The 27,666-nt window shown below is 46.9% G+C and overlaps 1 protein-coding gene and 1 pseudogene across 2 annotated transcripts; both read right to left on the bottom strand.

Annotated features, from left to right (window-relative positions):
* Positions 1 to 2,302: 2,302 nt before the first annotated feature.
* Positions 2,303 to 12,208, bottom strand: LOC119176909 (uncharacterized; annotated as a pseudogene).
* A 4,335-nt stretch (positions 12,209 to 16,543) lies between these two features.
* LOC119177064 (uncharacterized) lies at positions 16,544 to 25,357 on the bottom strand. Of its 2 annotated transcripts, none has more exons than XM_037428435.2 (3): positions 25,161 to 25,357; positions 20,737 to 20,803; positions 16,544 to 17,620 (listed from the first exon to the last, which is right to left on the bottom strand). In XM_037428435.2, exons 1-3 carry the CDS (start codon positions 25,278 to 25,280, stop codon positions 17,268 to 17,270), a joined length of 540 nt encoding a protein of 179 aa, XP_037284332.1. In that variant the 5' UTR covers positions 25,281 to 25,357; the 3' UTR covers positions 16,544 to 17,267. The 2 variants fall into 2 exon arrangements, with proteins under 2 accessions (XP_037284332.1, XP_037284333.1); XM_037428436.2 differs by lacking the exon at positions 25,161 to 25,357 and adding an exon at positions 24,937 to 25,095.
* Positions 25,358 to 27,666: the final 2,309 nt, after the last annotated feature.

Raw genomic sequence — 27,666 nt, 5'->3', positions numbered from 1 at the left:
TGGTGACTGCGCTCACAATATATATGCACGCCCACATACGAACGCATGCATGAACATAATAAAGTATGGCTGGACACACACACACACACACACACACACACACACACACACACACACACACACACACACACACACACACACACACACACACACACACACACACACACACACACACACACACACACACACACACACACACACACACACACACACACACACACACACACACACACACACACACACACACACACACACACACACACTGTTAAAAACTGAAAACAAGATGTTAGTATGAACCCTATCAGACTGCAGTATTCCTACTAAAACTAACTAGACCAGCAAACCTCTTGGTAGGGAAGCTGAAATGATTTTACAATTCGCTAAAAGTACTTGGTTAACAAGGCTAACGTTATCGTCAATGATGTCCTAATTTTTTCCGTGGTTGTTTTAGCTAGAGCTTTAAGATATGCGATAGCAAAGTTTGTCTGACTCCGCCCTTGCGAGTGCGCCGAAAGCGGGGATGTGGAATTAAACTAAACGAATTTAGGTAATCTTCGCTACCTTGGGTGTATGCAGCCGCGGCACACTCCTACGGGAAATTACCGCCGCTCACGGATGCGAAGTCACCGCGAGTGTGCCTTTTTATGTCAAAGGTCAAAGAAAAAAATTTTTGCTGACCTGATTAAAAACCCGCCTGTGACACTTGCGGAGTTCCATGAGGAAGCCACTGCCACGTAGAGGACCCTTCAGCAGCGTGCCAGGCAGTACAACCGTGATGTCGTACGTCCAAGTGAGGTTACTTCTGTCACTATCGGCAATGACATCAGCGGGTTCCGAGAGCTCATCAGAGCTGCTATCAAGAAAGAGCTACAAAAATGCAGATGCTGCTTCACCAGTAAATTAGCTCTCCGGTGCGGAGATGGTGCGGGCCGAGCAACGACAGGCCGTTCACGCTCCCCAATAGTACGAGGCGCCACTAGAGTGGGCTGCGTCGAAATCATCTACGTGGAAGCAGAGCGACGTCTTCCATCGTGCAGTTCACCCAGCGTATTTCACATATGAGCGATGCACTCATCAAATGGAGGTAGGCATCTGTACTCGCAGCCCGCCGTTGTTCGCCGAAGGCCGACTAAGGAAGAGTGACATCTGGCGTACACCCGACCACAGGCCCCTTTGTTCTCACTGCGGGGAAGCCGGACAAGTCTACCGAACATGTTCATGCCACCGTGTGGGTCTCCGTAGATTTTCGCCAAATGCCCCCCACAACCTGGACCGCGACCGCTGGAAATAGACAGCTCCACCTCGATTCGTCGCGATGTCGAAAATTGGTCGCACAAGCCCCGTTCGTCGCGGCCTGCTCACTATAAGTGAGAGAGCACATGCAGCTTAATCACGCAGTGCTCCGAGACCCGCTACCCCAGTCCTGCAGGTAGGGAAAACTGAGTTCAGCGACCTCCAGAGGTGAGGCCGCTGATGCCGACTGTACAGAAGATCCTCCACTAAAATGAAAGCGACGGCAGCAAAAAGATGTACTACAGACACAGTCAAATGTGGTATGAAGAGTGGTAACGTCAAACATTGCAGTAACCGCGGCCGGCGAAGAAGTGATGGCGCAAATCGATGCTGGAGTAATGGCGCTAATCGACCTCAGCACTGATGAGAATGGGCCTTGAGCATGGGCCTTGAGCATGGGCCTTGCCTGCTGGCTGAAGAAGGCTTCTACCCAGGGAGCTGGGTCCTAGATATGTACGGCAAGAGGCCATATCCTCCCCTCCGGTAGGACGCTGCACAGCGGGAGTTAGTGTTCACGAATTTACGTATCTCGGAGATGTTGTAATACTACCGAGTTGCTCGAGGGACCTAAATCTCGGACTGTACGTTCTGCAGGATAATGGAGCCGTGATTGACATGCAAGAGTCACATGCAGGTGACCTTTTCCATAGCACGCGCCTTTGCGCGCAACACTGACGACAGCTATGTCAATGCTTTGAGGATTGTAGACGATGACGTCACGTTACCACGGAAGAGTAGCTTGCTGCCGTCGGTAACCTGCGACGTTTTTGGTGAATTAAACGGCGGCGGAGGCAAATAGCCCACTGCTGCTCAATCGAAGCATCTGCATAGTCCGAGGCTTCGTTCGGTTACAGAATAAACGCTCTCGAGCTCTGCTGACCAACTTCAGCACTGAGTTTCAGCAAGTTCCTAAAAGCACCACTGTCGCTTTTCTCAGCGAAATTGCCGACTTTTCTGACGTTGGTACATTGGAGATCTGGGCAACCGCACACACGTTAATACAGATTTGCCAGCTCCACAAAAAGAGCGTCTGCTAAACCTTGTGACAAAATTTTCGGACTGCTTCTTCACAGCATCGTAAGTTCAACGCACTCCCGTTACCAAACACCGCGTTGCTACCGAGAAGTCGGTGCGACCTATTCGCCAACATCCATATATACCGTGTGTCCCCAAAGGAAGAAAAGGTGATTAAGTGTCAAATTAAAAAAAATGCTGAATGATGATGCCATTAAACCTTCCACAAGTCCGAGGGCGTCCCCTGTTGTCGTAGTAAAAAAAACACAACACGCTACGCTTGTGCGTCGACTACCGATGGCTTAATAATGTCACAAAACGTGACGTTTATCTCCTGCCACTTATTGATGACGCATTAGACCGTCTACGCCATGCCTATAGTTATTTGCACCATTAGAATTCAAGTCAGGGCACTGGAAAATTGAAGTTGACGAGAGCGACGATGAGAAAACTGCGTTCGTGACTCCCGACGGGCTCTAAGAATTTAAAGTCCTGCATTTCGGTCTCCGTTTCGCTCTCGCCACATTTCAACGCATCATGGAAACTGTACTCGCTCGACTAAAATGGTAGACGTGTCTTGTATACCTGGATGATGTCGTCGTGCTTTCAAGCACGTTTGACGAACGTCGTTCAAGGCTAAAAAATGGTAGATCCCACGTACGGTGGCAACCGACGATATATGCGGAGCTCGAATAAGGAAGGTTGAATTGCCGCATCAAAATCAGCACAACGTTATGAGGCGGACGTAAATTATGTCGTACATGACTTCCATGTCTTGATTATCATGTTTGCGCCTGACATTTGTGCACGTCGTTCACGTCACGTATTACCAAATTTGGTTTATGTGAAGCTTGAAAAACGGCCGCAAGCGCGCTATGGGCGTAGCATGTAATCATGTATTGCGGGACACGCATGTAATGATTAGACATGTTACAATCTTCTCCACAGACTCAGTAATCGTAAAATAAAAAAACTGTTTATTAAAAAAGAGAGAATAATGAGTTGCATCGAAGCAACGGGCGTGACATATTTTGCTTCTCTATCCGGGCATCTCCCCACCACTGGCGTATGTTGTGAGCTTGACCTTTCGATTCCGCTAACACTCGGTCATTCTTGACAACAAACTTTCCTCAGTTCATGTGGTGTAGTCTAGAAGATATGCTGGTTTTTTGGATTCACGTGTGCTACGTCTCGGCATGCTTTCTTTATCATCAGAGCTTGAATGGTCGAACTTGGCACTTTCCACCCCATCTCTCCAGTTGGCTGATGTGGGCAGTTGTCGAGTAGACCCTTTTTCTTCCGCTCATCTCGGTCACTCTGTAGGTGTCTGCTGGGAGAACTACCACTGTAAGTGGACTCTAAACCCTTTCTGGGTTTTTGTTGGGGCACCAGTGTGCTCTGGAACGCAGCGCATGACCACAATTTCTCCAACGCTCAACTTGTCTGCCTCAAATGTCATTGTAAGGCACACTGTGATCCTTGTATCGACAATCTCATCGAGGGTGTCCTTCCGCGCTCTTTCAGGTTCACGACTCAAGTAGTCCACATGTGCCATTTTCTCACCAGCTCGGTGCTTCACCTCTAGGTCATACTCTTGGAGTAAGCCTTATGTGATTCTTAAAGGAAAAAGAAGAGAAAAGTCAGCCCCATAACTGTCTGCATCAGAGTGCGACACCTCAAAAGTAGCTCACAAGGGATGGTGGTAAGGAAGGATTAAAAATATAGGATCAAAGTATATATAGAGAGAGGAAGGGGAGAGCGAGGCGCAGGGACAGTGAGCGATGGAAGAGGAGACAGGAAAGATGGACACGGTCGCAGGAGTGCGAGGACAGGGCACCACTCAGCGAGAGCTTATGTCGATGGCAGAAAATGGCGTAGGTGGAGCCCAGTCGGCCAGGGGAGTAAGTCGAACCACCTTGCTATCTGTGGTTTAAGAGTCATTGTGCGCGTTTAAATACACAATTGCTTGACGACCTGTTACCAACGTAGATTGAATGTCTAAGAGAAATGAATGAAGTCTTTCCATACTCCAGACTATCGCCGTCAGCTCCAGCTTTCCCGAATAGTAATTTTTTTCAGCATCAGTGTTTCATCGTACAAAATGAAAGGCACAGCATAAATGGGGACATCCTGTTTATTCCATCTTCTTTTTCCTCTGTGTGGCGGGCACCGAGCGTGTGCCATCGCACAGCGCTGTAGTTAGTAGCGACGTTTTATATCACATATTCCGTATCTCTATCACGTATCTCTTGCAAAAAATGAATAAAAAAAGTAAAACACACAGAAGAGCTATTTTTGTTAACTCCCTAACGAAGTCTTTCAATTTCTTCGGGGTCTTCTTTTTACGCTTGCTTTTTCTTACAGGCGCATTAACTTCTAGACTGGTTGAAGCTTGCGTGCCTTCCGGTGCAAATGATCCAGGGTCTGAACTTTCATGACCATCCGCTCTTTATGTGCCAGGTTGTGGCGCACTAGATGACCTATCAGATGCAGGTGACCTGTTCATTAGATCACAGGTTTCGGGTTGTGGTGCATCGGAAGACCGATTAAATGCAGTCCAGTTTATAACAGCAGAGGTGCCTGATTTTATTTTACTGACTGCTCCGGGGTGAACTGCGGCTAACTTGGATGCGTTCCACACACGCCTATCGTTCAAGAGGTACGAGGCCTGTCCTCGTTTTTCAATGATATTTTTGGGCGCGGAGAATAGTGGAGACAGCTTGCCGTGAACTGCCCGTGTCTTAACATGCACGTAATCACCAACGACGAAACTGGGTTCCTTGGCTCCAAGTTTTTCATCGGTGTGGCTCTTCGAGATCATTGGCTTGTTTTTTACACACTCTCGCGACTGCTCAATCACCCTTGACGGGTCCGTGCTGATGCATCTGTCAGGCAACCCCACTATGTGGAGTCTGGGGCGAGGTTGGCGTCGATGAAGAACTGCGGGTGCCGCACCAGTAGTCGCGTGAGGTGTACAGCGATATACTTGCAGGTAATCAAGCATGACTGTTAGTATATCACGACGTTCAAACAGGGCTAGTTGAATATTTGACTTCAGCACCCCATTGAATCTTTCGACCGAGCCGTTAGCTTGTGGGTAATACACCAAGGAGTTGTAGTGCGTTATTCCGTGCCCTGTGAGAAATTCGTCAAAGCTTGCTGAAGAAAACTGTGGTCTATGATCAGGTGCAATGCCACGTGGGTATCCTTCTCGCGCAAAAGGTTCAAGTAAAAATATCCTCACTGTAGACGTTGCCGCATCTCGCACGAAAGCCATCTTAGGCCACTTGCTATAGTAGTCAATAACAGTAATTACAAAAATGTAGTCCGCCGAAGCTCGCGGGAAAGGTCCCACAATGTCGATGGCAATTTTTTCCCACGCCACGTCAGGAAGAGGAACAGGTTGCAGTGGCAATGCAAAGGTACGTGCGGACGTGTCACAAGACTGGCAAATCACGCATGTGCGCACCAGTTCTCCGATGTGGCTATCCATGCGTGGCTACCAATAAGACTCTCTCAGGCGAGCTTTGGTACGAATAATGCCTAGACGTGACTCATGCGCCAGACCCATAAGACGGCGGGTCAAAGCCGCCGGCATGACAATCCTGTCACCCCGGCATAGGATGTCACTTACGACAGAGAGTTCAGCCTTCATATAAAAGTAAGGTAGCAACTCTTTTGACAGGGATTTCTTGTCAGGCCAAGACGTAGTCGTGAAGTGCTTAACTTGACAGATAATGTGATCATTGACACTTGCTTCTTGAAGTTCTTGCATGGTCACAACTGGAAACAAAAGGCATATGAATTCTTGCTCAGGTGCACCGCGGAGAAAACTATGTACGGGCAGCCGGAAGAAAGCGTCAGCCACGACGTTTTCACTGTCCTTTCTGTATTCCATGGTGTAGTTGCAGCAAAGCAACCGCGAGGACCAGAGCGCTATCCTCAATGGACGGTGACCTGTACCTTTCGTTGAGAGGAGCGTAATCAATGCCGCATGGTCAGTACGTGGGATAAATGGCCTCCCCCCCCCCCCCCCGTAAACATGTCAAAGTTCGCAAGCCCAGGAGCAAGCAAGAGCCTCACGTTCGCCGACTGAGTACTGTCGTTCATGCAGTTGCAGAGTGCGAGAGGTGAATGCGACAGTTTGCTGTGAGGTTCCGTTATCTTGCTGAAGCACCGCATTTAGTCTATATCCTGAGGCATCCGTCGTAACAGATAGGTAGATGAGGATTGAAGAGATGAAGCACTTTGCAAGATGTTAGCCGGACTTTCAGTTGCTCCAAACTGCTTTGTGGTGCCACAGTCGAAACTAACGGCTCATTTCCTCAAGGCAAGGCACGCATTGGCTCCACAACGTCAGAAAAGTGTGGAACAATCTTGGGTAAAAACCTGAAAGTCCCAGCATAGAACGCAGTTCGTTGATGTTTTAGGTGATAGTGCCTGTTATTTGCCTCAACGGATGACATTAGTGGAAATAATCCTCTAGCGCTGACAACATGACCAAAGAAAGTCAGCTCTGCGACGTGAAAAACACACTTGTGATTGAGGCTTAGGCCCGCATCAGTGAGGCGCTTCAAAACAGCACGCAAATTGCGCAGAGGATCTTTTCGGGGGCGCCCATACACGGTTATGTAGTCAATATAAAATAAGACGCATTTGCACCCTTTTAGGATCATATGCGTCATTTTTCGAAACGCCGAGGGCGCCGACGCCAGTCCGAAGCAAACCCTCTTGAAACGAAAGAGTCTATCGTGAGTGATAAAGGTGGTAAGGTCACGGCTCTCTGGACTGAGTGGTAATTGGTGGTATGCAGATGCTAGGTCAAGCTTCGAGAATCGCTGTGCCCCAGCCAAGCTGTTCAATAGTTCTTAAGTGTGTGGCAGAGGCAAACTGTCTACAACCACAACTTGGTTTGGATTTCGTAAGTCAACGCAGATGCGAATCGAGCCATCTTTTTTCCTAGCCACCACAATAGGCGACAGTCACTCTGATGAGTCAACGCGCTTAATAATGCCCTGGGCTCCCAATTTCTGCATTTCTGCCAAAACTTGCTCACGAATGACAAGTGGTAGCCATCTCAGCTTGCTGGCCACTGGCTGCACTGAAGCGCGGACCCTGACCTAGTGGCATAAACCTTTAACTGCTCCGAGTTCTTTCGAAAATAAGTGCTGAAATTCAGAATGTAACTCTAGAGGTAATACAAGTGCTTCTTGTGACAGCAGAAGACACTTAAGGGGTGAGCCTTGAATTTTCATGTCCAGAGGCGCGATGCCATGTAATCCAAGAATGGTGGGTCCTCCAGGCACAACGTACAGTAATATTGTGGTCAATATAACATGGAATGAGGCCGCAGCTATGAAACATCCTTGAACATGAATTGCGGACTTGGAGTAATCGAGAAGCTGGACGGAAGTAGACGTCAGAGGGTAAAGTTTAAAAAAGTGGTGCTGGTAAAGGCCAGAATTGAAACCGACGATACAGTGTCGATCAAGAATGACAGAAATTTCCTCAATTTTTAATACAGCGTAGATTCCCTTCTTGCTGCTCAAGATTGACACACACTTAAGTTATCGTCGTGGTCAACTGTATCATGATCATCCGCGACATGCTGAACATTTCTCGCGAGGTTTCGTAGTGACTTGCACATATTTTCAAAATGGCCAATTTTTTTACAATTTCGACACTTATGTGCCTTGGCCTTGATATGAGAGTTATTTGTAAGGTGCGCCGTAGAACCATAACGATAAAATTCTTGCTGTCTCAGAGATTTGCGACTTTGATTTTGCATGTTATAGCAAGTACACGTGCTACAATGTCCTTCTCTGTGATTTGATTCATCCTTGACACGATGAACTTGCGAGTCACTTTGTACTAGTTCTCTTGCTTCATTAGTCGCTTGATCATGCTGTTTCGCAATGGTAAGTGCCCTAGAAAGCGTGAGAGACTCTTCCAGCAGAAGACGTTCACGTAAGTATCCACTTGTTTTCTCTATGAGTTGGCCGCGTATCATGCCGTTTGTTAGGTCACTGAAATTGCATGCTCCTGCATGAATTCTCAGCGCGGTGACGTAATCAGCCGCAGTCTCAGTTGGGGCCTGCGTACGTCGACGAAAACGATGACGCGCTGCAGTGACGCCTACGCGCTCTTGGTGACCCTCTAGCATTGCGATGGCACGGCCGAACTCATCGGGGCTAGAAGGCGTCAGTGTAGCTACCACAGCGCTCGCAGTCATGAGGCACGGGTCGTCCGTAATCAGACTCTGGAAGATACGTTGTCCTTCCAAGCCCAACAAGTTCAGCAGTATTGCCTTCCGACGAATTGCACGTAGGTCGGAGGTGCCCGAAGCCATCATGTAGTTCTTGAATACCAGCATCTATTGTTCCCGTGAGATGTCTGTGTGTCCTAATGACGACAGGAATGGAGGTGGTGGTTGTAGCCCCGAAATACTCATCGTAGATAATGTAAGGCAACAAACGAAGTCACTGATAAAACTCAAGCCGGTAGCGCATGGGTTGGTGAATCCTCATCGCCAAAATATGTTACATCGTACATAATGAAAGTCACAGCATAAACGGGGACATTTTCTTTATTCCATGTTCTTCCTCCCTGTGGCGGCCGCCGAACGCGTGCCATCGCACAGCGCTGTACTCGGTAGCAACGCCTTATATCAAAATCAGTGGTACGTTTACTAACACAGAACACCAAATGCAAGCGTCCCAACTCATCTTGCTGAAGGATCATCCCCGCAAGTTCATGTATGCTTGCGCCCGTGCGGAGCTCCATTGGAGCCAAAGGGCTGTAGAACTTCAGAACGGGTGGCACTGTCAGATTCTTTCGGAGCTTGCCGAAAGCTTCTTGCTGTTCCACCCCCCATGTGAACTTCCTCTCCTTCTCGGTCAGACAAGTAAGCCGTTCTGCCTTCGAGGCATAATAGGGAATGAATCGTCTGAAAAATTCTGTTAGTCCCAGAAATCTTACACTGTGAACATCAGTTGGCGTGCTGGCGCCCAGTATGACTTTTTGCTTCACTTCGCCTGGCTGCAGGTAGCCCTTCGCAATCTTGAAGCCGAAGTAGTCGATTTCGTCACTTTCAAACACACACTTGGATATTTTCAGAGTTAGGCCACGAGCTCGCAGGGAATCCAACACTTGTTTGAGCCGAACCAACAGCTCTTCCCAATCCTTGGCTGGAATGAGCAGGTCGTCCATGTAACACAGTACCACAGTGTTGCACAGAGATCCGAGGACCTTGTTCATTAGGCGTCAAAATACAGCAGGGCGATTTCTCAATCCGAACACCGTATAAGTTGAAACCACCCGGTTTCATCAGGCGTGATGAATGCGGTCTTAGCTTTCTATTTATCGCTTAGTGGAAGTTGAAGGTATCCATTTGCGCAGTCTAACACACAGTACATCTGTGTGCCGGAGAGTCGTTGCAACTGGTCATCAATGCTTGTCAAGGGAAAATGTTCCGGCAACGTGTGGCTATTTAGCCATCAATAATCTATGCCTAGACGATTTTTTCAATTGTTTTTTTTTTCACGAGTAGCACTGAACTAGCATACGGTGAAGATGTTTCGGTTACGATGGCAATCTCTTTCCTTTCCTTGAGAATTTTTTTGATCACCTTTCTTTCTTCTGCGTTAGTCGTGCACGGTTTGCAGCTAACTGGACTGTTACAGGGACGCTCTGTGATTGTCATTTCTAGTTGATTACAACCACCCCAACTCTTACAAATTCAGCGCAAATCAGTCCCTATATTCATTCAGCATTTTCAGCAGTGCGTCAACTTGCTGTGCAGTGATATGCTTTCCGAAGTTTAGCATACTTGGATCAATGGGCTTCTGCTGAGGCACAGGTCTCACGGGAGTTAGCTCTTCACTCCCTGATAGCAGCTCAGCATGAGCCAACAAACTTCCCTTGACGAGCTGTTCATCTTCATCCTTGTCGTTTAACACGGGTATCTCAACCATTCCGTCTTCGACAAGAAGTAGTATTTCCTTCCCAGTTCCCGTAGGCAAAATATAACATTTCCTTTACTTTTTTTTGGTTTCCACTGTCACCCAAGACACAGTCCTTTTCGGCATCGCAATGGTCTCCTTGACACGAAGTGGCTCCTTCAAAGGCTTAATCTGGGCGAGATCAATGTTGCAAAACGGAAGATCATCTCGGTAGCCAATATTGAGTTCATCTCCCATGCGTAGGTATGAAATGTGGTCCTGTTCCGTCCAAGTCCTACCAACTAGTAGGTCCACAGGTAAGGCACTGTTGTGAACGACAACTACCTTGACGTTATGGCATAACACATCATCAATTTCTATGTCGACCTCAGAGGTTCCAATTGATTGTACTGTATTTGGATCAGTGTTTCCCAACCCATACAATGCTTGGGCCTTGCACACAATTTGCAGGTTGCACCCTCAGCCGCTTGATGATGCAATATACAGTATGAGCTTCCCAGGTCAATCATCACGGAGAGCTGGTAAGTACCATTGATGATCGCAGTCTTCAGGAACTTTGATGGACCACTGTCACTTGCCGGGTGCTCATTCACCATGAAGTTTCAAGCAAGGCTTGTCATAGAAGAGTCTTTCGCTATGTGCCCTTACCTTCAACAGCTGTAGTATTTTCGCTGTGACGGATCACGCTTGGGAGGCTCTGGCCTTTTCTTCGGTGGTACCCCCCCCCCCCTCCCCAATAGCTTGGTCAGCAGCACATTAATTTGTGAGCACTTGTTCGGCTGGACGCGTGACACTCCAAGATTTTGAAGGCGAAGTCTTCTCATAAGGTGTCGCGTTACTTGAGTCACCACCGTGTGGCTTGGCCTGTGGATACTGTCGCATTCTGGCTTCGGTTATTCGCTTCAGTCTTCACAAGTCTGGCAGCAATCAGTCCTCGTCCTTGTGATCCTTCGCCGACATCGAGATGAATGCATCCTTGAACTGTAGCCACACGAAAACTTAATATTTGGTATCCTGCATATTGAGGCCTAATGCTTTGCACAATAACGCCTTTTCAAGATAGTATGCCGTGATGAATTCTCTCTTCATCTAGACTCTTTTCTGCATTTGCTTCCACTGTTCAGCCGTGCTTATCTTGCCCACAAAGGTCTTTTTGAAGGCTATCTTGAAGTCCTCCTACGTATTAAGGTCATCGACACGGGCCTGAAGCCAAAATCAAGCAGGTCCCTTCACGGGAAGCCTGTCGTTTTCGAGCCTAAAGCTGTCAGGCCAGCCCGTCAGGACCACCATGTAACCGATACTCTTCAGCCACATGCCGGCTTTGTGGCATGGACCCTCGCCATCAAAATCGAGCCTTATTCAGGTCCGACATAACGTGGAACGCTTCAGGCTTCCTTTCGATAAGTTCCAATAACTGCTGGTTTTGCTCCAGCAAAGTTTGCATGATTTCGTTAGTTCCGCCGCCGTGTGCCATCTTCGGGGTTGGCGGCGCACACTGTTTTCACTAACAGATAAGCGTTTAGGCTTAGGCTGGCCGGCTACACACAGCGCGTCCGCACGCACGTTTCCGAGACGGCTCAACGACCCACGTTTTCGAAGTCGCTACTCCACGAAGACGGTACCCTTGTCCCTCGTGGACGTCACACACAGTGTCTGCGAGTGCGTTTCAAGAAGTCACACAGTCTCCCTTTTCCAGTCAGTACCTCACAAAGTCAGCCCCAACGCAGCATCAGTTGAAGTCAGCGAGCGCCACATCGTCACCTTCCACCACCATCCGCTTCCATGGACGCCTTTCCACAATGGTTTTCGATGTATCCCACTTCTGAAATGTTAGCATGTTCACCACACTCTCATAAGTTGTAAAATAGAAAAGCCTTTTAATTAAAGAAGAGAGAATAATGAATTACATCGAAGCAACGGACACGACATTTTTTTCTCCATCCGGGTATCTCCCCGCTACTGCCGTATGTTGCCAGCTTGACCTTTTGATTCCGCTAACAGACAATTATAGTTTACCGTTAGTGTGATAGCGGAGGTTGAGGGAATGGCGTTACCGTGCAGCAAACGTTCGTTGTGGACAGCGTCTTAAAGTTTAGCGTTATAGCTTTTACGTGGTTTACGTGCCTCAGCTGGCTGGTGACGCCACCTATTCGAGGTTGAGAAGTAAGAACATTGAAAACGGAAAGAAAACGAGAATGTGTGTCTGTGTCACAGCGTGAAGCATTGTTACAAGTTTATTTCGGTAATAATACAATAAATAAATATGAAGCATGCACTAAACATGAAAACATTTATGTTGCCGATTTGTTTACATCGATTTTTTTACATCGAGTTATTACAAAAACTACGCCAACTTATTTGCAATACTCAGTCGTCGAAGCTAACTGGAGGCAAGCGAAGCCATTTGAAACAGTCGTTTGCTGCGAACAAAGTGAGTATATCAACAACCATGCCAAAATCACTTCAAAGCGGGCGTCCGAGAGCACCGCCATGTCTTTCGTACACTATACATACACCTACGCTACCGCGGTAACGTTAAATCTGGAAAATAGCATGCGTACGGTAAGCAGTACGGGTACCAAATGTATGTGCACTTGCGAACTTTGATCCCGCTATAGCGGTACGCCCAGTATCCCGGTAAGCTTGGTATACTCTGTCTATTGTCATGTTTGGACGTGTCATTTATCATAGTGGTCCATTCGCGTCACATAATACACAATTCGGTATATGTTGAGATAGGAAAGCAGCCTCGAGCGCGGTATGAGCGTAGCTTGTAGTCATGTTTTACATGACACGCATGTCATGATTATCATGTTTGAACGTGTTATTTGCCTTCATGGTCCATTCACGTAACGTAATGCCTAATTTGACATATGTGAAGTAGTGAAACGGCTGCCAGCGCATCATGATCATGTATGTAGTCATATTTAACACGATACGAATGTTATGATTATCACGTTTGGACTTGCCATTTGCGTTCGTGGTCCATTCACGTTACGTAATACCAGATTTGATATATGCGAGGTTGTCTAAACAACTGCGAGGGCATCATGAGCATGACATGTAGTCATGTTCTTACATGACACGCATGTTATAAATATCAAGTTTGCACCAGTCATATAACTTCATCATCCATTCACGTCACGTAATTCCAAATTTGGTGCATGTGAAGCTAGCGAAATGACCACGAACGCATCATGAGCGTGGAATGTAGTCATGTTCTTACATAACACGCATGTCATGATTTCCTCGTGAGGGTCTCTCACTTACGTCATACCATACCAGTTTTGCGATATGTCATGTGAATGAAACCACCGCAAGGGCATGCAGCAATACCATGAAACGTAAATCATGACATTCATGACACACATGTTATGATTTTCATTTTATAACTAGTCATTTATGCCCGTCGTACGGTCATGCTATGGCATACCAATATCGGTATAGGTCCCATTATCCAAACGGCTAGGAGAGCTAAAAGTCATAGGTGGCTAGATAGATAGATATATAATGATTGATATGTGGGGTTTAACGTCCCAAAACCACCATATGATTATGAGAGACGCCGAAGTGGAGGGCTCCGGAAATTTCAATCACCTGGGGTTCTTTAACGTGCATCCAAATCTGAGCACACGGGCCTACAACATTTCCACCTCTATCGGAAATGCAGCCGCCATAGCCGGGATTTAATCCCATGACCTTCGGGTCAGCAGCCGAGTACCTTAGCCACAAGACCACCGCGGTGGGGCATAAATAGATGGATGGATAGATAGATAGATAGATAGATAGATACATAAATAGATATACGGTCAACTCGCGGGAGTTCGCTAAGAAATGTTCATTTAGAAGAATTCTCACTGGGATACGGAGAGCAAACCTTACAATCAAGCCCAAAAAGTGCTTCTTTAGCTACCAGGAACTCAAGTTTTTCGGCCACATGGTGAGCCCGGAGGGGCTCAGCGCGTGGCCAGATCTGAAGAAGTTGGCTGCCGTCGCCGAGTACCCTCATCATGGCGATAAGAAGGCTGTTCAGCAATTCCTTGAACACTACTGCCGTTTTGTCGAAGGATTTTCGAAAACTCTGGAACCTATTGTTAATTATTAGAATAAAATGACGATGGAGTGATTAGCGCGTGGAGGGCGTGGCGCTTGTGCGGGACTTGACATTTGGAACGGCCAATAATGTACGAGTTGCAACGGTGCTCTGGGCAATAAAGTCCCTCGATTTTCCGTCTTACCCACGGGAAGGCTTCCTGAGACATTTTATTATGCCGAGAAACCCTAAACATTTCTTATCCAAGCGACCCGGCAACAAAAAAGACTTCAACGGCTAGGAATGGTTTAGATCATGGGTAATCGATTGGTTCCACGAGCTTTACACGCGTCTCCATAACGAGACAAGTGAACTCATTGCATCGGGCCAGTTTATCTCCCCGACGCTTCAATTTCTGCACGACCGACTGAAGAACTGCAACGGCGTACTACGCCGGGTCAACGTACAACCGGAAGGACTCCTCACGGACGAGCAAACATCTGAGAACTACCTATCGGCCTTGGAGTATGAAGACAACGCAGCAACAATGCTGCCCCTTTTCTCGTATCACATCGAGCAATTTCAGCCTAAAAGGATGGTGGACCGAGGCTTACCGATACCCAACGATGATGTGACTCCAGGTACGGCTTCAGGAAATCGTTCCATCAGTGATGCTTCAAGACTACCGGAGATTAACTTGGTTCACTTTAACGAAGCAGTGCTACAGTGGCAGCCGTTCTGAGACGTGTTCAAGCATGCAGTCTGTACAAACACCGGCCTGATGAACGTCGAAAGATTTCAATACCTGAAATCATTTTTGGTAGGATCATCGGCCAAACTGATCAAGGGAATTCAGGTGACGGATTATTCACATGCAGATACCATCTGAATTCTGACCAACCACTTTGGAAACACAAGGGTCATAGAGCAGATGTACTTGGAGAACTTTAGAATGCTCAAGTCCGTACGAAGTTACACTGACGTGGCCACCAGGAGGAATCTCCTAGATATGGTGACTATAAACGTGAGAGGTCTCAAGGCAATAGGATGATCGGAGGTTTTATACGCTGCAAGGCTTTTCGAGATTCTGAACAAGGTGATCCCCACTGACATTGTGGATGAACATTACAAGCAACAAATCTCACCACAAAGGCCCAACGAGACTCATTCTTCAGAGACGGAACTACATCAGTTCTTGGACCATCTGCGGCTGGAGGTAGCACGAGTCCTGTGGCCAGCACCAGTCCTGTGTTCGCGACACACCTGAAGGAAGGCGTGACAGGAGGCATATAGTGTGACGCCTACCACTTCCGTATAGCTCAGCAATTCAGAGATTACAGCGAAGAAGGCCAAGAGAGCATCACAGCCGCGAATGAGACAGCCTAGAGCACGACAGAATAAAAATGCTAGTGCTTCTAAGGTGAACAAAGCAAATACAAGAAAACCGAGGAAACTCTTTAAAATGGGCTGCAGGAGAACATCGGGAAAAGTCGGCATAACGGATGTTTGTGGCGACGGAAACCGATCATCGAAAGCACAAGTTCACCGAAGGCGACGCGTTCAGAAACACGAGCGTGGCAGAAACGTCAGAAGCACCAATGAAAGAGCAGGCGCAGGAGGAAAGCCGGATTGTCACAAAATGATTGACCTGAAATTGGTACAAGTACTCGTGGACTACCAAAATGTGCTTAGAACGGGGTGCATTAGTTTTTTTATTGTCAGGCGTCACTTTTTGAAAATAGCACAGTTCGGTCATGTAAACTAGGAATACCGAACGACTCTCAGCTGTTCAGGCCTGTACAAAACTCGATGTTTTAAAACTCGCAACATCAGACCCCGGAATGTGTTAAATATTAGAGAGTCATTCCACGCCAACTGTCCCAACATTGGCGCTCGACCATCTTTTGTTTACTTAAAAAAAATCAGAACTACCTACCTGAAGCCAAACGTGTTTCCCCAAAACATTTTCTGCGAAAAAAAATTCCAGTACCGCAAGCCTCATTTGATTGTTTTCAGAAAGCTCAAAACCATAGCTCGTGAAACATGTCATCGAAAAATCTGTTATTCTTAAATGAGGTTAAGACAAACGTTTACCTTTAGAACAATGGTAGGCGTTTTACTTGAAAAATTTTTTACGAGCTTTTAATTTTTCGTGCTTTCTTTATGTGGTCTCGAATATAAAAAGTCTGGTGCGTATTGTGGATTTTTTCATAAGAATACAACATTAGAGGAAACATCATAGTTGACATTAGCATATTTACAGAATGTTTTACTGTAGACCAAAACGATTTCAGGCGTGTACAGTACAAAATAAAGTTTACAGGTGGCAACAAAGTCGGAAAAATGTTCATTTTTGCACATGTTCGGCCATAAATTAAACATCGAGGCGGCCCTACTAAATACACGCTCAATGGCAGATTTAGTAGCAACCTTCATTGGCAACCCAATCAGAAAGTTTTATCAAATCTATTTTGTTTTAAGTGAGAAAAATGTTTTTGAATTTGTGTGTTACCACTCTCAGGGTCTGGACGTTTTTGTAGCCATAACAATGCGTTTTAGCAGTAAGTACAAGCTGCAAGGACGTGTGGATCATCTGGAAAACGTATAATAAATTTTTATCGTGCTTATTAAAATTATTTACAAGCTAGTATTACCGTTAGTTAACGAGAAACGCGAGACCTACATTCAGCTACATGCAGCCGTCCGCTGGCAGCCTGCGTATACATATATGCTTACCCAGCACCGAGAAGTGGTACCGATGTGTGCAACACACCGCTATCTATATGCTAACATTTAGACGTAGGAAGAGCGCGATGAAAGGAGTTGCAGTTATATTTATTGAATATTCCACACACTAAAAGCCTGCCGCAATTGTAAAATGAACAAAGATACTAATGACAATAAAAACAAGCCGAAAGTGATTCGGTCGTTGGCACATGACACGAGGGTAGGCATTACAGCTTGCATTACGAGGCGTAAGCATCGTGGATATGCTTGAAGCCCGGTGCATGAGAGGGCATTTCAAGGGACGTGTGCAGCTGGGGTGGCGGGAGAGCAGGTGCTGCGCCAGCGTTCAGGTGCGGCTGAAGGTAGTGCGCGTAGGCTTGGCTGTGAGCGGACGACGGCCGCGGCGCCTGGACTGCGCCACGAGTCGAATCCGGCCCTTCGGTTGGCGCGTGCAACTGGTGAAAGCAGGCATAGAGTTGTTTGCGCTTCGAGGCAGCGTAGAAGCCGCACCAGCAGCAGGCGGTCACCGCAGCTAGGATGGCCACGGAGACAAACAGCAGGGCTGTCTCTGAGTTTAGCAGGGACGAGGATTCTGCGAGGAGTGAGCATGGTAAAGTAGCTGCACAGCTGGGAGAGTCAAGGCGGGGCCAGTTGGTTTCACCTTAAAAAAATCTGCGTGCCACTAATAAATGAAATACGAAGTAGAAAGAACCAGAGGGCTGAATAGGTGAAAACTAAATGGCAAAAAAGTCAGAAACAGTGCTAGTTCAGTTTTTTATGTTCCCCTGTCTTCGTTATTTGGTGCTGTGCAGCTGTTTGATCCTGTCGTACGAAGTCGTCCGCGCTTCTTGGTGAAAGCGCCTAGCAGCCTTATGGCAAGCAAGGACACTAAGATACGAGCTGGGCCCTTAAGGACATCGGCCGCAGATCGGAGACACAAGAATGTCCTTGTAAGTACATCTATTTACCGAATGCACCAGCTTTCGTGAGTGAGCCTCAAAAAAAAAAACCATCGCACAACCTGTGGGTAGAGTTAGACGCATGTAATTTGTTCCATATTAGGCAATAAAACAATGATAGGTCCAAGGTATGCGAATTCCGAGTTTTACAAGGGGACTTAAATGTATTTGTCAGGGCAGCAACTGCTTGCATAAATAGCGTCTAAGCACCCATGCTTCCTCAGCCCTAATAGTCGAGGAGAATAGAAAGAAGGCGCATCGAATATGGAAAATTATTGCTAAAGGAAATTCGAGAAACAGTAGGAATAGTAAAAAAAAACCAGTGTGGCCCTGGTATATAATTGTTAGAAGCAGAAAGTATAGGTAGGTAATGAAAAAATCTAGGGTTTAACGTCCCAAAACCACGACCTGATTATGAGGGACACAAAGTGGAGGGCTCCGGAAATTTCGACCACCTGGGGTTCCTTAACGTGCATTTAAAGCTAAGCACATGGGCATAAAACATTTGCACCTCCATCGAAACTGCAGCCACCGTAGCTGGAATAGAACGTAGGTGGTGATACACTGCTATTGGCTTAGTGGCATGATTGACAAACGCAGGAATGTGTCTTCACATGCAAACAGGCGTTTTTCTCGCGAATGACTACTTGAGTGGATAACGCCATAGGCAGAGATTAGACAGACAGACATAAAATATGAGAAAGCAAAGGGAAGACAAAAATAAGCGCACTGAAGAAATTGAGGGGTTAAGGAACGGCGTAATTACTCCAATAACTTAGTACAGATTCTTCCTAATTTCTTTTTTGTACTTTCAAGGAGACAGCGCAGCCCAGATGGGTGAGGATGTAGAGTAGAACCGAGACTTGGCCCGGTATATTTTTCTGAAAATAGTACACGTGTACGCGCACTCTCGTAGACTGGCTGGGGCGCATATGCATAACGATTGGACTGGATTCAAGCCACGCGCCGTAATATTGAACATCCACTGCTTTCACGAAGCGGCAAGAGATCTCGCCACCGGCACCACTGAAAGGTCGGCCATGGGCTGCTCGCACGTTGAACGAAATGAGCGCGCGCTGCGAGCCAGGCATGTTCTGCTCGAATTTTGCTCGCGTTGTCCGCCACGTGCAGGGTCGAATTTTCGCTTTTTGGCGGTGACTTCGCGCTTTCAAACTTGAATAAGCTTTTACTTTTCCCAGGCTTGGTCGGCGCAGCTATTGTGTACGCAGTCGTAACTTTTAGCGCATTTGGTCCAGTTTATTATTTTTATTTTACTCCTTTTCAAGCATCAACATTTCATAAAACAGTCATTTATATCAGTGACGTAATAGTTGGCACAGGTGTGTTAGGTTTCTCTTTGGATTGTCCAGCAACGCGCGCGTGTTTATAACGCGGAGTCGCACTATGAGCCGCCACGCCCACCGCACGTCTGACCCAGCTTCTGTAGCGCGTAGAGGGGAAAAAATCATTACGTGTGACCTCCTTCAGTGTGTAAGCCAGAGCTGCGCATGAAGGATAACCAGCCAAGTTGTCTCAAATCTCATATGGGAGTACGTGACCGACGATGTCGCAATTGGCGCAGCACGCAGACGAGGCTCACGTAGTTCTGCACTAACAGTTTTTTTATATCACAACAGACACCGTCACCACGCGGTACACCTTTGTGATACGGCTTAGTCGTGCAACAGGAAAAAAAAAACCGTTTAATTGTGTGTCTTCTGTTGAGATCCTTTTCATTTACGTAAAAATGAAGGTTCGCCAATTAAGGGCAAACCTTTGTCTCCAGTGTTTGAGCCAAACTTCTCAGAATAGTTCGGCGATACGAAGTTGCTCTCGGGCACGATATTGTAAAGTGTTTTATTTCGGTACATTGTGGGCTCTCTTTTACAACTCGAAGACAGACTGGCCCCTTTCATAGAAAAACACGTGTGTAAACCATAAATGCTATTCAAAGATGATTTTAACATTAAAGACGAAAACTTTGCAAATGGTCACAACTATTTTGTTTTGGCTCCAGAAATTTACATATATCGTTAAAATCTGGGACGTTGAAAAGTTAAATTACGTTCACGTACATAATTTTGCTGCGAAGACGTAAGATCAAAATATTCAAAGGTGAGTTTATGAGAGTAAAGGGAATTGACACGCAAATAGGACGGCAATGTTTTTTGTTAGTTTATGACCCACAAGCAAAATATCATAAGCTATCACTTATTATGGTGCGCGTTTATATAGTACATAATACAGTGTCGAACTTTCACCAATATTCTACCTAAAGAATGGTGGTATCTACTTTTGAGCGAGGCTAGGAATGATAGCCTTGATTGTTGAACAATTTTTTGGAAGTCTTGATTTTTGCTAAATTTAAACAGAATCGAGGGCCGGTATTTGTATGAAACAATAAAATAAATGAGTCACTTGAACTTTTCAACAGGGAATCGCTATAATTTCAAAGGCTACCCCAGAAAAGTTTAGTGTTATGTACTGTGCCTCCGGTACAAATGTCTTGGAGATATATGTGAAAGCAAACTTCAGCTTCGTTAATGCATGAAAGATCTCATATAATGGATAACAGTAGGTCACAAACGCAAATGCAGACTGATAAATCTAATTGCTTCCGGCAGGCTAAGCACGAATTGATTTTTTTCTCGCAAATCTCGTGCATATAGCAAATATTCGTCGGCTGGGTGTAGTTCGAATAACTAGGGCAGCAAATCCACAGCGTTCTCTCAAGCACAAACGTACTCACGATAAGGCTCGATGAGAATGCGTTCTCCCTCGCCGTCATTGTCAAGGTCACCGACTACAAGGCTCATCTGAAACGGCAATCGAACGTGTAAGCGTTGCTGTAGAGTAGCGTGTTCTGTAACGTGCATGGCATTCACAGCAAGAGCTCCATGAACATACGCGCCAGTGTGACGATAGCAGAACGCTAGCGTTTAACTGTAGATTATCTGTCCACGTATCGCATATGGTAGCAAACCGTACGTATGCTGGTGAGTAAGAGTCATTAGAAGTGACAGACTGGATTCCAAGAGAAGGCAAACACGCCAGGAGGGAGGCATGTGGTTCGGCGCGCTGATCAAATTAAGTTTGTGAGGAGGATAATGTGGCCACGGAAAGCACATGACCGGGTTAACAACATGGGAGATGCCCTTTCCCAGTTGTGGGCGTCAGAAGAAAAAAAAAAGTGCTGCGCGAAGTATGCGACAACTTCACGCGCGTAACTGTACACGTGTGTCCAGTTGCTCATGACGTATAGAAAGACGCCTATCAGTAGTAGAGCACACCCCATTCTGTCGGGTCAGCTTTAAAGGATGGTAGACAAGGCTAGCAGATACTGCGTTATGTTACAAAAGTGATTACTGCTACTGTGAAGCTACTCCAGAGAAAAAAAAAACACCTGATTATGTCACTATCGCTGCTTCGTACTGTTAAACAAAACTTAAAATGAACAACAAGCCGTGCCACTTCCCGTTGCACCACCTTGCGGACGCTGGCACAAAGTGGCCGAATGCTTACGAGCGCGTATCGCACGATCGCATAGCTGTGTGCTTTGCCCAGTGGCAAAGGGGCAGGCCTGTTTCCACGGTGTACCCAGCAAAGCCTTTGCTTGTTACGATAAACCTGGAAACAGTGTCTCCTCGGTCAGGGTACCTCCTTTTCCGGTTTCATGAAAGCCAGATACAGTCATTGAAAACAGCAAAAGCATTACATTTGGGCGCAATCACTTGCGAAGATTATTTTCATTGCAAAGGCCCTGCAGCATCTCGAACGCTTCTCAGAAGATGGGGAAAAAGACGCTGCCGCGAACACGGGGATGAACTGATCACGCCAGTCATAGATGGTGGTACAGTAGTGAGCACTGTTAGGGTGAACACGCGAGCGCGTGGCCGACGGCACTATCAGCGCCACGTAACAGCCATCGTTGGAAACTTTGCACATGCTGCGCATGTGCTTTGCGAAACACTTTCCACCGCGCGCAACACGTCATCGATACGCTTGCTCGTCGTCTGCTAGCCGCATTTCTTGTTCGCTGAGCAGATAACTTCTGCATTTCAAGGTTAATCTGGATTGAAGATTGGCGCTTGAAGGAAAAAAGCGAGTGTAAGAGGGATAATTATCAAACTTTTAATTCAAGAAAATTGCACTTTTGGAATTCAAGTCAAACAAAACCATGAGAACAAATATAAAAACATGAAAAAATCTAATAGCAAGTCATTTTACCACTTACAGCAACGACGGCAGCTATTCTGGATGGTAACGAGTCGTAAAGTGATCGAACATATTCTCAATTGGCTTTCAGCCTTTCCCACTCGTTGCTGACTTGCGCCCACAACTGGTCCGAAGTCGCGGAATAAAGGGGCTTCCTTGCCCACGAAGCTTTCAGACGACACCGCATGTTTTCTATCTCATTCAGGTCCGCTCCTTTTGGAGGCCATTCCAGTAGCTGCATGTGCTGCTCCGCCTGGAACTTCTTGACAGCCCGCACCGTGTGTAATGGTGACCGGTCCTGTTGGAACAGGTAATTACCGTCTGGGAATAAACTGCTTGCATATGACAACAGCACATTGTTCAAAATGTTGCAGTATTGTTCCGACGATAAGTGTCCACGTATACGTTGCAGGGGCCCTAAACCATATCCTTAAACAGCACTCCACACTCTCGCACTCGATCTCCCACTGGCAGAAACACCTTGCCCGTTGTCTGGGTCGTTCCTGCGTGGCATTCTGACGTTAACTAAAACATTTGCTTTTCAAAGCAGGACGTTTGCCTCACCGTGTGCCTGGTAGTCTCCAAACACGCAATCTTTGGTCTTGTCGCGTCGGAAACGTGGACTCATCCGAAAAGATGACGCGACCCACTCTTCTGATGTCCATGCTTTGTGCAACTCAGCGAACTGCCGTCGTGCGTCCTTGTGTGCTGCCGTTAGTAGTGGCTTCTGCGCTGCGACGCGACTGCGAAGGCCCGCAGTACGCAGGCGACGTCGAACAGTGGTGTCCGAAACGTCCAAATCCATGTCCTCGCGTATTGCTCGGGCTGGCAAGAAAGGGTTACGAACAGCAGCTGCAACTATGAGGGCGTCTTCATCGTCTTTGGTAGCTTTAGAGCGGGCACGCGGGGTGCATCCTGAATGCGACCTTCATTATTGTAGGCTTGAGTTATCCTGTTCACAGTCTTAAGGGGCCTAATAACTGAAGCGCCAATATACCACTGGGAATAACCTTGCAGGGAAAAATCGACAATTGAGCGCCGTTCATAATCAGGAACCCTAGCCATAATACGATCTGGCGACAGAATGAACGGCTGCAAAACATGTTTGGTTGCTTTATATACGGCGTTGCATGCGCAACTTTGAAGGGAACGAATAGACACGCCCCCATAGATATAAAAGTTTTTTGTCTTGTTCTGTTCAAGTACAAATGTTTAAAGAAATCTTAAAATGCAAGATGCATGGGCTTAGAAAACAAAAATGCGGCTAGCAGACGACGAACAAGTGCATTCATGACGTCATGCGCGCGGCGGAACAATTATTTCGTGGCAGGCGTGATGCGCATGCGCAATGTTTCGAGTGATGACCGTAACGGGGCGCTGATAGTGCCGTCGGCCACGCGCTCGCGTGTTCACCCTAACAGTGCTCACCGCTGTACCTCCTCAAGCGACGACGACATTGACAGTGCGGCCACCGCCGGACATCGGTGAGCATAGTTGGGGTGAACACGCGAGCGCTTGGCCGTGTTCCGCGCAGCGCAATTGTGCTGCAGCACACTTGCGCACCGAAATGTAGCGACGCATGCGCACACGGCAGCTGCTTTACGTTGTCGGCTATACACAGCTTGAACGCGCCGTTACGTAGTAGCCAAGCGCCGGTGTCGCTTGCATGTAGTACAGCAAGATTAATATGTGGGTTTGGTTTGGTTTTTATGGTGCATAGGCAGCTTAGGCCATCATGCACCAAATTGATATGCGAAATTTAACGTCCCAAAACCACCGTATTAAGTATAGCAAAAGCGGCGTGCTCGTTTGCCACGCTGAGCCGTGTTCACTCTAACAGTGCTCGCCACTGTGCATGTCTTGAATTACGATACCCGTGAGCTGGGGTGATATACGCATAACTTGCCTTGCATTGTGGCGGACTCGGCAAACCCGCGACACCAATATACGCCATGTTTTAACTCCGAACGATTTATATGTTTACTATTGTGTTAAGAGCGATCTCGGTAGGCCTTTGATTATAGCATGCAATATTCTCAATGGATCGTAGTTAATCCCAGGTCAGCATTAGTGGATGCCAATCGCACATGATTCTGTCAACAGCAAGATTATTCCGAACAGAACTGGTTGATTGATTTATTTGTGGGGTTTAACGTCCCAAAACCACCATATGATTATGAGAGATGCCGTCGTGGAGGGCTACGAAAATTTCGACCACCTGGGGTTGTTTAACGTGCACCCAAATCTGAGCACTTGGGCCTACAACATTTCCGCCTCCATCGGAAATGCAGCCGCCGCAGCCGGGATTCTATCCCGCGACTAGCGGGTTAGAATCCCGGCTGCGGCGGGATTCTAACACCTCTTTTAAAATTCATGCAAACTGGCTATTCTAATTGAGATGCACAAACGTAGGCCACTTATTTTTTGGTTGTGCACTGAAAATGTATACTTCATGAACATAGCTCTTGTATCCTTTACATTTTCGAATAAATAAGTTATTGTTTTGCACTTGAGTGCGCTTCGAACAACCGTATTCGTTTTCAAATGCATAGAATACCATTATTACAAAGAAGAAAAACCTTCACCAGTTTTCCAAGTTCGATTCAGAATACTCAGTCGTAGGCTGAACGGAACTTCAAAAAATAACTAAGACAAGATTCATATCTGTTGAGTTAGTCTTGAAACAATCATGCGAAAAAAAAATGTGAGCCATGAAAAAAAAAAAAAGTCGAACCTAGTCACTTCTTGTTGCTGGCTTAGCGCTGCATATACTTGTCTAACGGCGATGACAGATTTCACCGTCGTTTCGTGCTGGTCACCTTGCAGCTACTGAATGCAATTTGGCCGTGTAGCGGATGGAGACGCGACCCCAGTCCGCTCGAATTACGACCATCGGTAATTCAGACTGCGCGTCCTGTCTCCGCTCGTAACCGACGTCAGGCGCAATACGGCACTCACCTTATGCGCGCGTTGTGGCTGTTGGAGACGGCTTGCGATCTGAGATGTGCTTTTTCGGGTGGGCGTGCACGCAGGATGAGACGTCGTGGGCCACTGTGCATGAACTGACCAGCGCTGCATCCTCCACCCCCCTACATATTTCGTTTCTATACTTCGCCGCTAGGTGCTCAGAAGCTTATCACCTCGCAAACTCCGGGACCTCAGAAACGTGTCGTGCCGTTTTCGTCAGTGCGAGACAGTTAATTGTTCACCTGCGTATACTTTGTGGCACGTTTTGTCTGCCCATGGGAAGTATGAATGAAGTGGCGTCGATGCAGCCGCACTCATTTCTTTTTTTCTTTTTTTTTTCGATTATTATTGCCGCGGGCCAGGATACTCCGGTTAGTCTTACCTACAGCGGAATCAGGCTGGAAAATATTCGCTTTGTATTGAGTACTTGAGAATGAGTTTTTTTCTGAATAAATTTGTCAGGCACTTTTTGTTTATTCACATTAAACAGTGTCGTCAGTCCAAGCAGCTCTCGCAGCCATAGTTGAAAGCCGCGAAAGAGAAAGAGAGAAAAAAGAAAGATTTTTTTAAAAGAAGCTGGTGCACTTCTGAGTAGCGAAGCGACAGTTTACGAGCACATCAGACAGATCAGACTGCGATATAAATGTGGGTTCAGATCCCGGCTGCGGCGGCTGCATTTCCGATGGAGGCGGAAATGTTGTAAGCCCGTGTGCTCAGATCATTTGGGTGCACGTTAAAGAACCCCAGGTGGTCAAAATTTCCGGAGCCCTTCACTACGGCGTCTTTCATAATCATATGGTGGTTTTGGGACGTTAAACCCCACATATTAATCAATCAATGCGATATAGATGTGTTAAATTACAAATAACAATATGTTGTCTCATACGGAAATTAAAAACGAATACACAGACCAAGAAATGATTTTTTCGAAAAAAAAAATAAGGAGGCTCAGTATGATGTCTTTTGCAATACGCAAGGCGCGAAACATTCCGTATGCATTTCAGGGACCTTAAGAAAATCTTCGTCAATTAGAAGTTCACTACGGCCACAGTGATTGGTTAATAAATAGGCTGGGGGGGGGGGGTTTAACGTCCCAAAATCGAGGTTTGATTATGAGGGATGCCGTAGTGGGGGGCTTCGGTAATATCGACCATCTGGAGTTCTTTAACGTGCACCTTAAAAAGTACACAGGTCTAAATAATTTTCGCCTTCAGCGAAAACACGGCTGTGGTGGCCGGGATTTGATCCGGCGACCTTCGGGATCAGCATTAGAGCACCATAACCACCGTGGCGCGTGGTGATGGGTTCGGCCGCAGTGCCCGTGCAGGCTATACTGCAACTTAGTCCATGTAAAGACAGTGCAGCTGCTGGTCTAACTTAATCTATCATGCAACGTCTAGAAGGTTAAAAAGCAGTATAATCTGCTGTATTACCTACGCGCCAAAGCCATAACCCGAGGTACGCAGTAAAATTACTCTGCATCAACTTTTATCACCCGGAGTACTTTCTTATGTGGTTCTTAATGGTGCATTCAGACGACGGACCGAATCCGAATTTGTCGTGGACGCGGACGGCTAATCCGTGGATAATCCGCCTGCAGGCTCATCCACATGACGGACGGTGTCCTAGGAGAAAACAGCCGGATTACCCTCGACAGCAGATTCGGCGCTCACTTGTGCCCGCTGGCAGCAGACCGGTTTGAGAGTGTTCAACATGGATGCCCGCAAGAAGCGAAGATTGGCTGCGATGTCTGTCACGTTGGGACAAATGAACGATGAGTGTTATTCTTTCAGTAGAAAAGGGAGTTGCTGGCAGAATATTCTTTCAACTACATCGTTCCCCTCTTGTAGAACTTCTGAACGCGTCTCCCATCCTTTTTTAGAAGCGGCACGTCGCCGGTTGTAGACGTTAGAATATTTCACCACCATGACAGCTAATAATCTCGCGTCTCAAACGACGGCGGCGACATTTCCCGAGCCACCAAAAGTGATTTCTGCGTATTTAATCACCTGAGAACAAAGCCCCCGGAAACTAAGTAAACCATGCTCAAGCGTAGATGATGCGGACCAGTCATGAAGCTGTCCGCGAGCCACGGATATGAAACCATACCACGGAGGAAGGAAAGGTGCCGCGAACCATGGAGGACATGCCGCGAGCAGACGAAAAGTGTACTGGTTGCCAGAAACCCCGAGCTAATACACTAAAGTATCTGCTTTCTCCTGCCAGAATCCCGATGGGAGAAACAGGTTGGGGTCATCCGTCTGCGAGCCGCGCGGACGAGGGGAATCGCTGCTGTGAGGTCACGTGACGCGCCGTCCGTCCCGCCACATCCGGATTCGGTCCGTCGTCTGAATTCACCATAAAGGGAAAAGAAGAGAAAAGTGAGCCCCGTAACTGTCTGCAACAGGTGACACCTCAACAGTAGCTCACGAGGGATGGGGGGTACAAAAGGGATTAAAAGGATAGGATTAAAAAGTATATATATATATATATATAT

Source organism: Rhipicephalus microplus, chromosome X, assembly GCF_043290135.1.
Source record: "Rhipicephalus microplus isolate Deutch F79 chromosome X, USDA_Rmic, whole genome shotgun sequence".
In the NCBI taxonomy this organism is placed as follows: Eukaryota; Metazoa; Arthropoda; class Arachnida; order Ixodida; family Ixodidae; genus Rhipicephalus; species Rhipicephalus microplus.
Note: the sequence above shows the minus strand (reverse complement) of the source record. Positions and strands in the feature narration are given on the sequence as shown.

Coding starts and splice junctions, on each gene's coding strand:
- LOC119177064 (XM_037428435.2), bottom strand. CDS start 25,280: ATGCAGCGCTGGTCAGTTCATGCACAGTGGCCCACGACGTCTCATCCT. Junction 20,804..25,160: donor AGCCACAACGCGCGCATAAG/GTGAGTGCCGTA, acceptor TTGCCGTTTCAG/ATGAGCCTTGTAGTCGGTGA. Junction 17,621..20,736: donor CATTCTCATCGAGCCTTATC/GTGAGTACGTTT, acceptor CACTCCTCGCAG/AATCCTCGTCCCTGCTAAAC.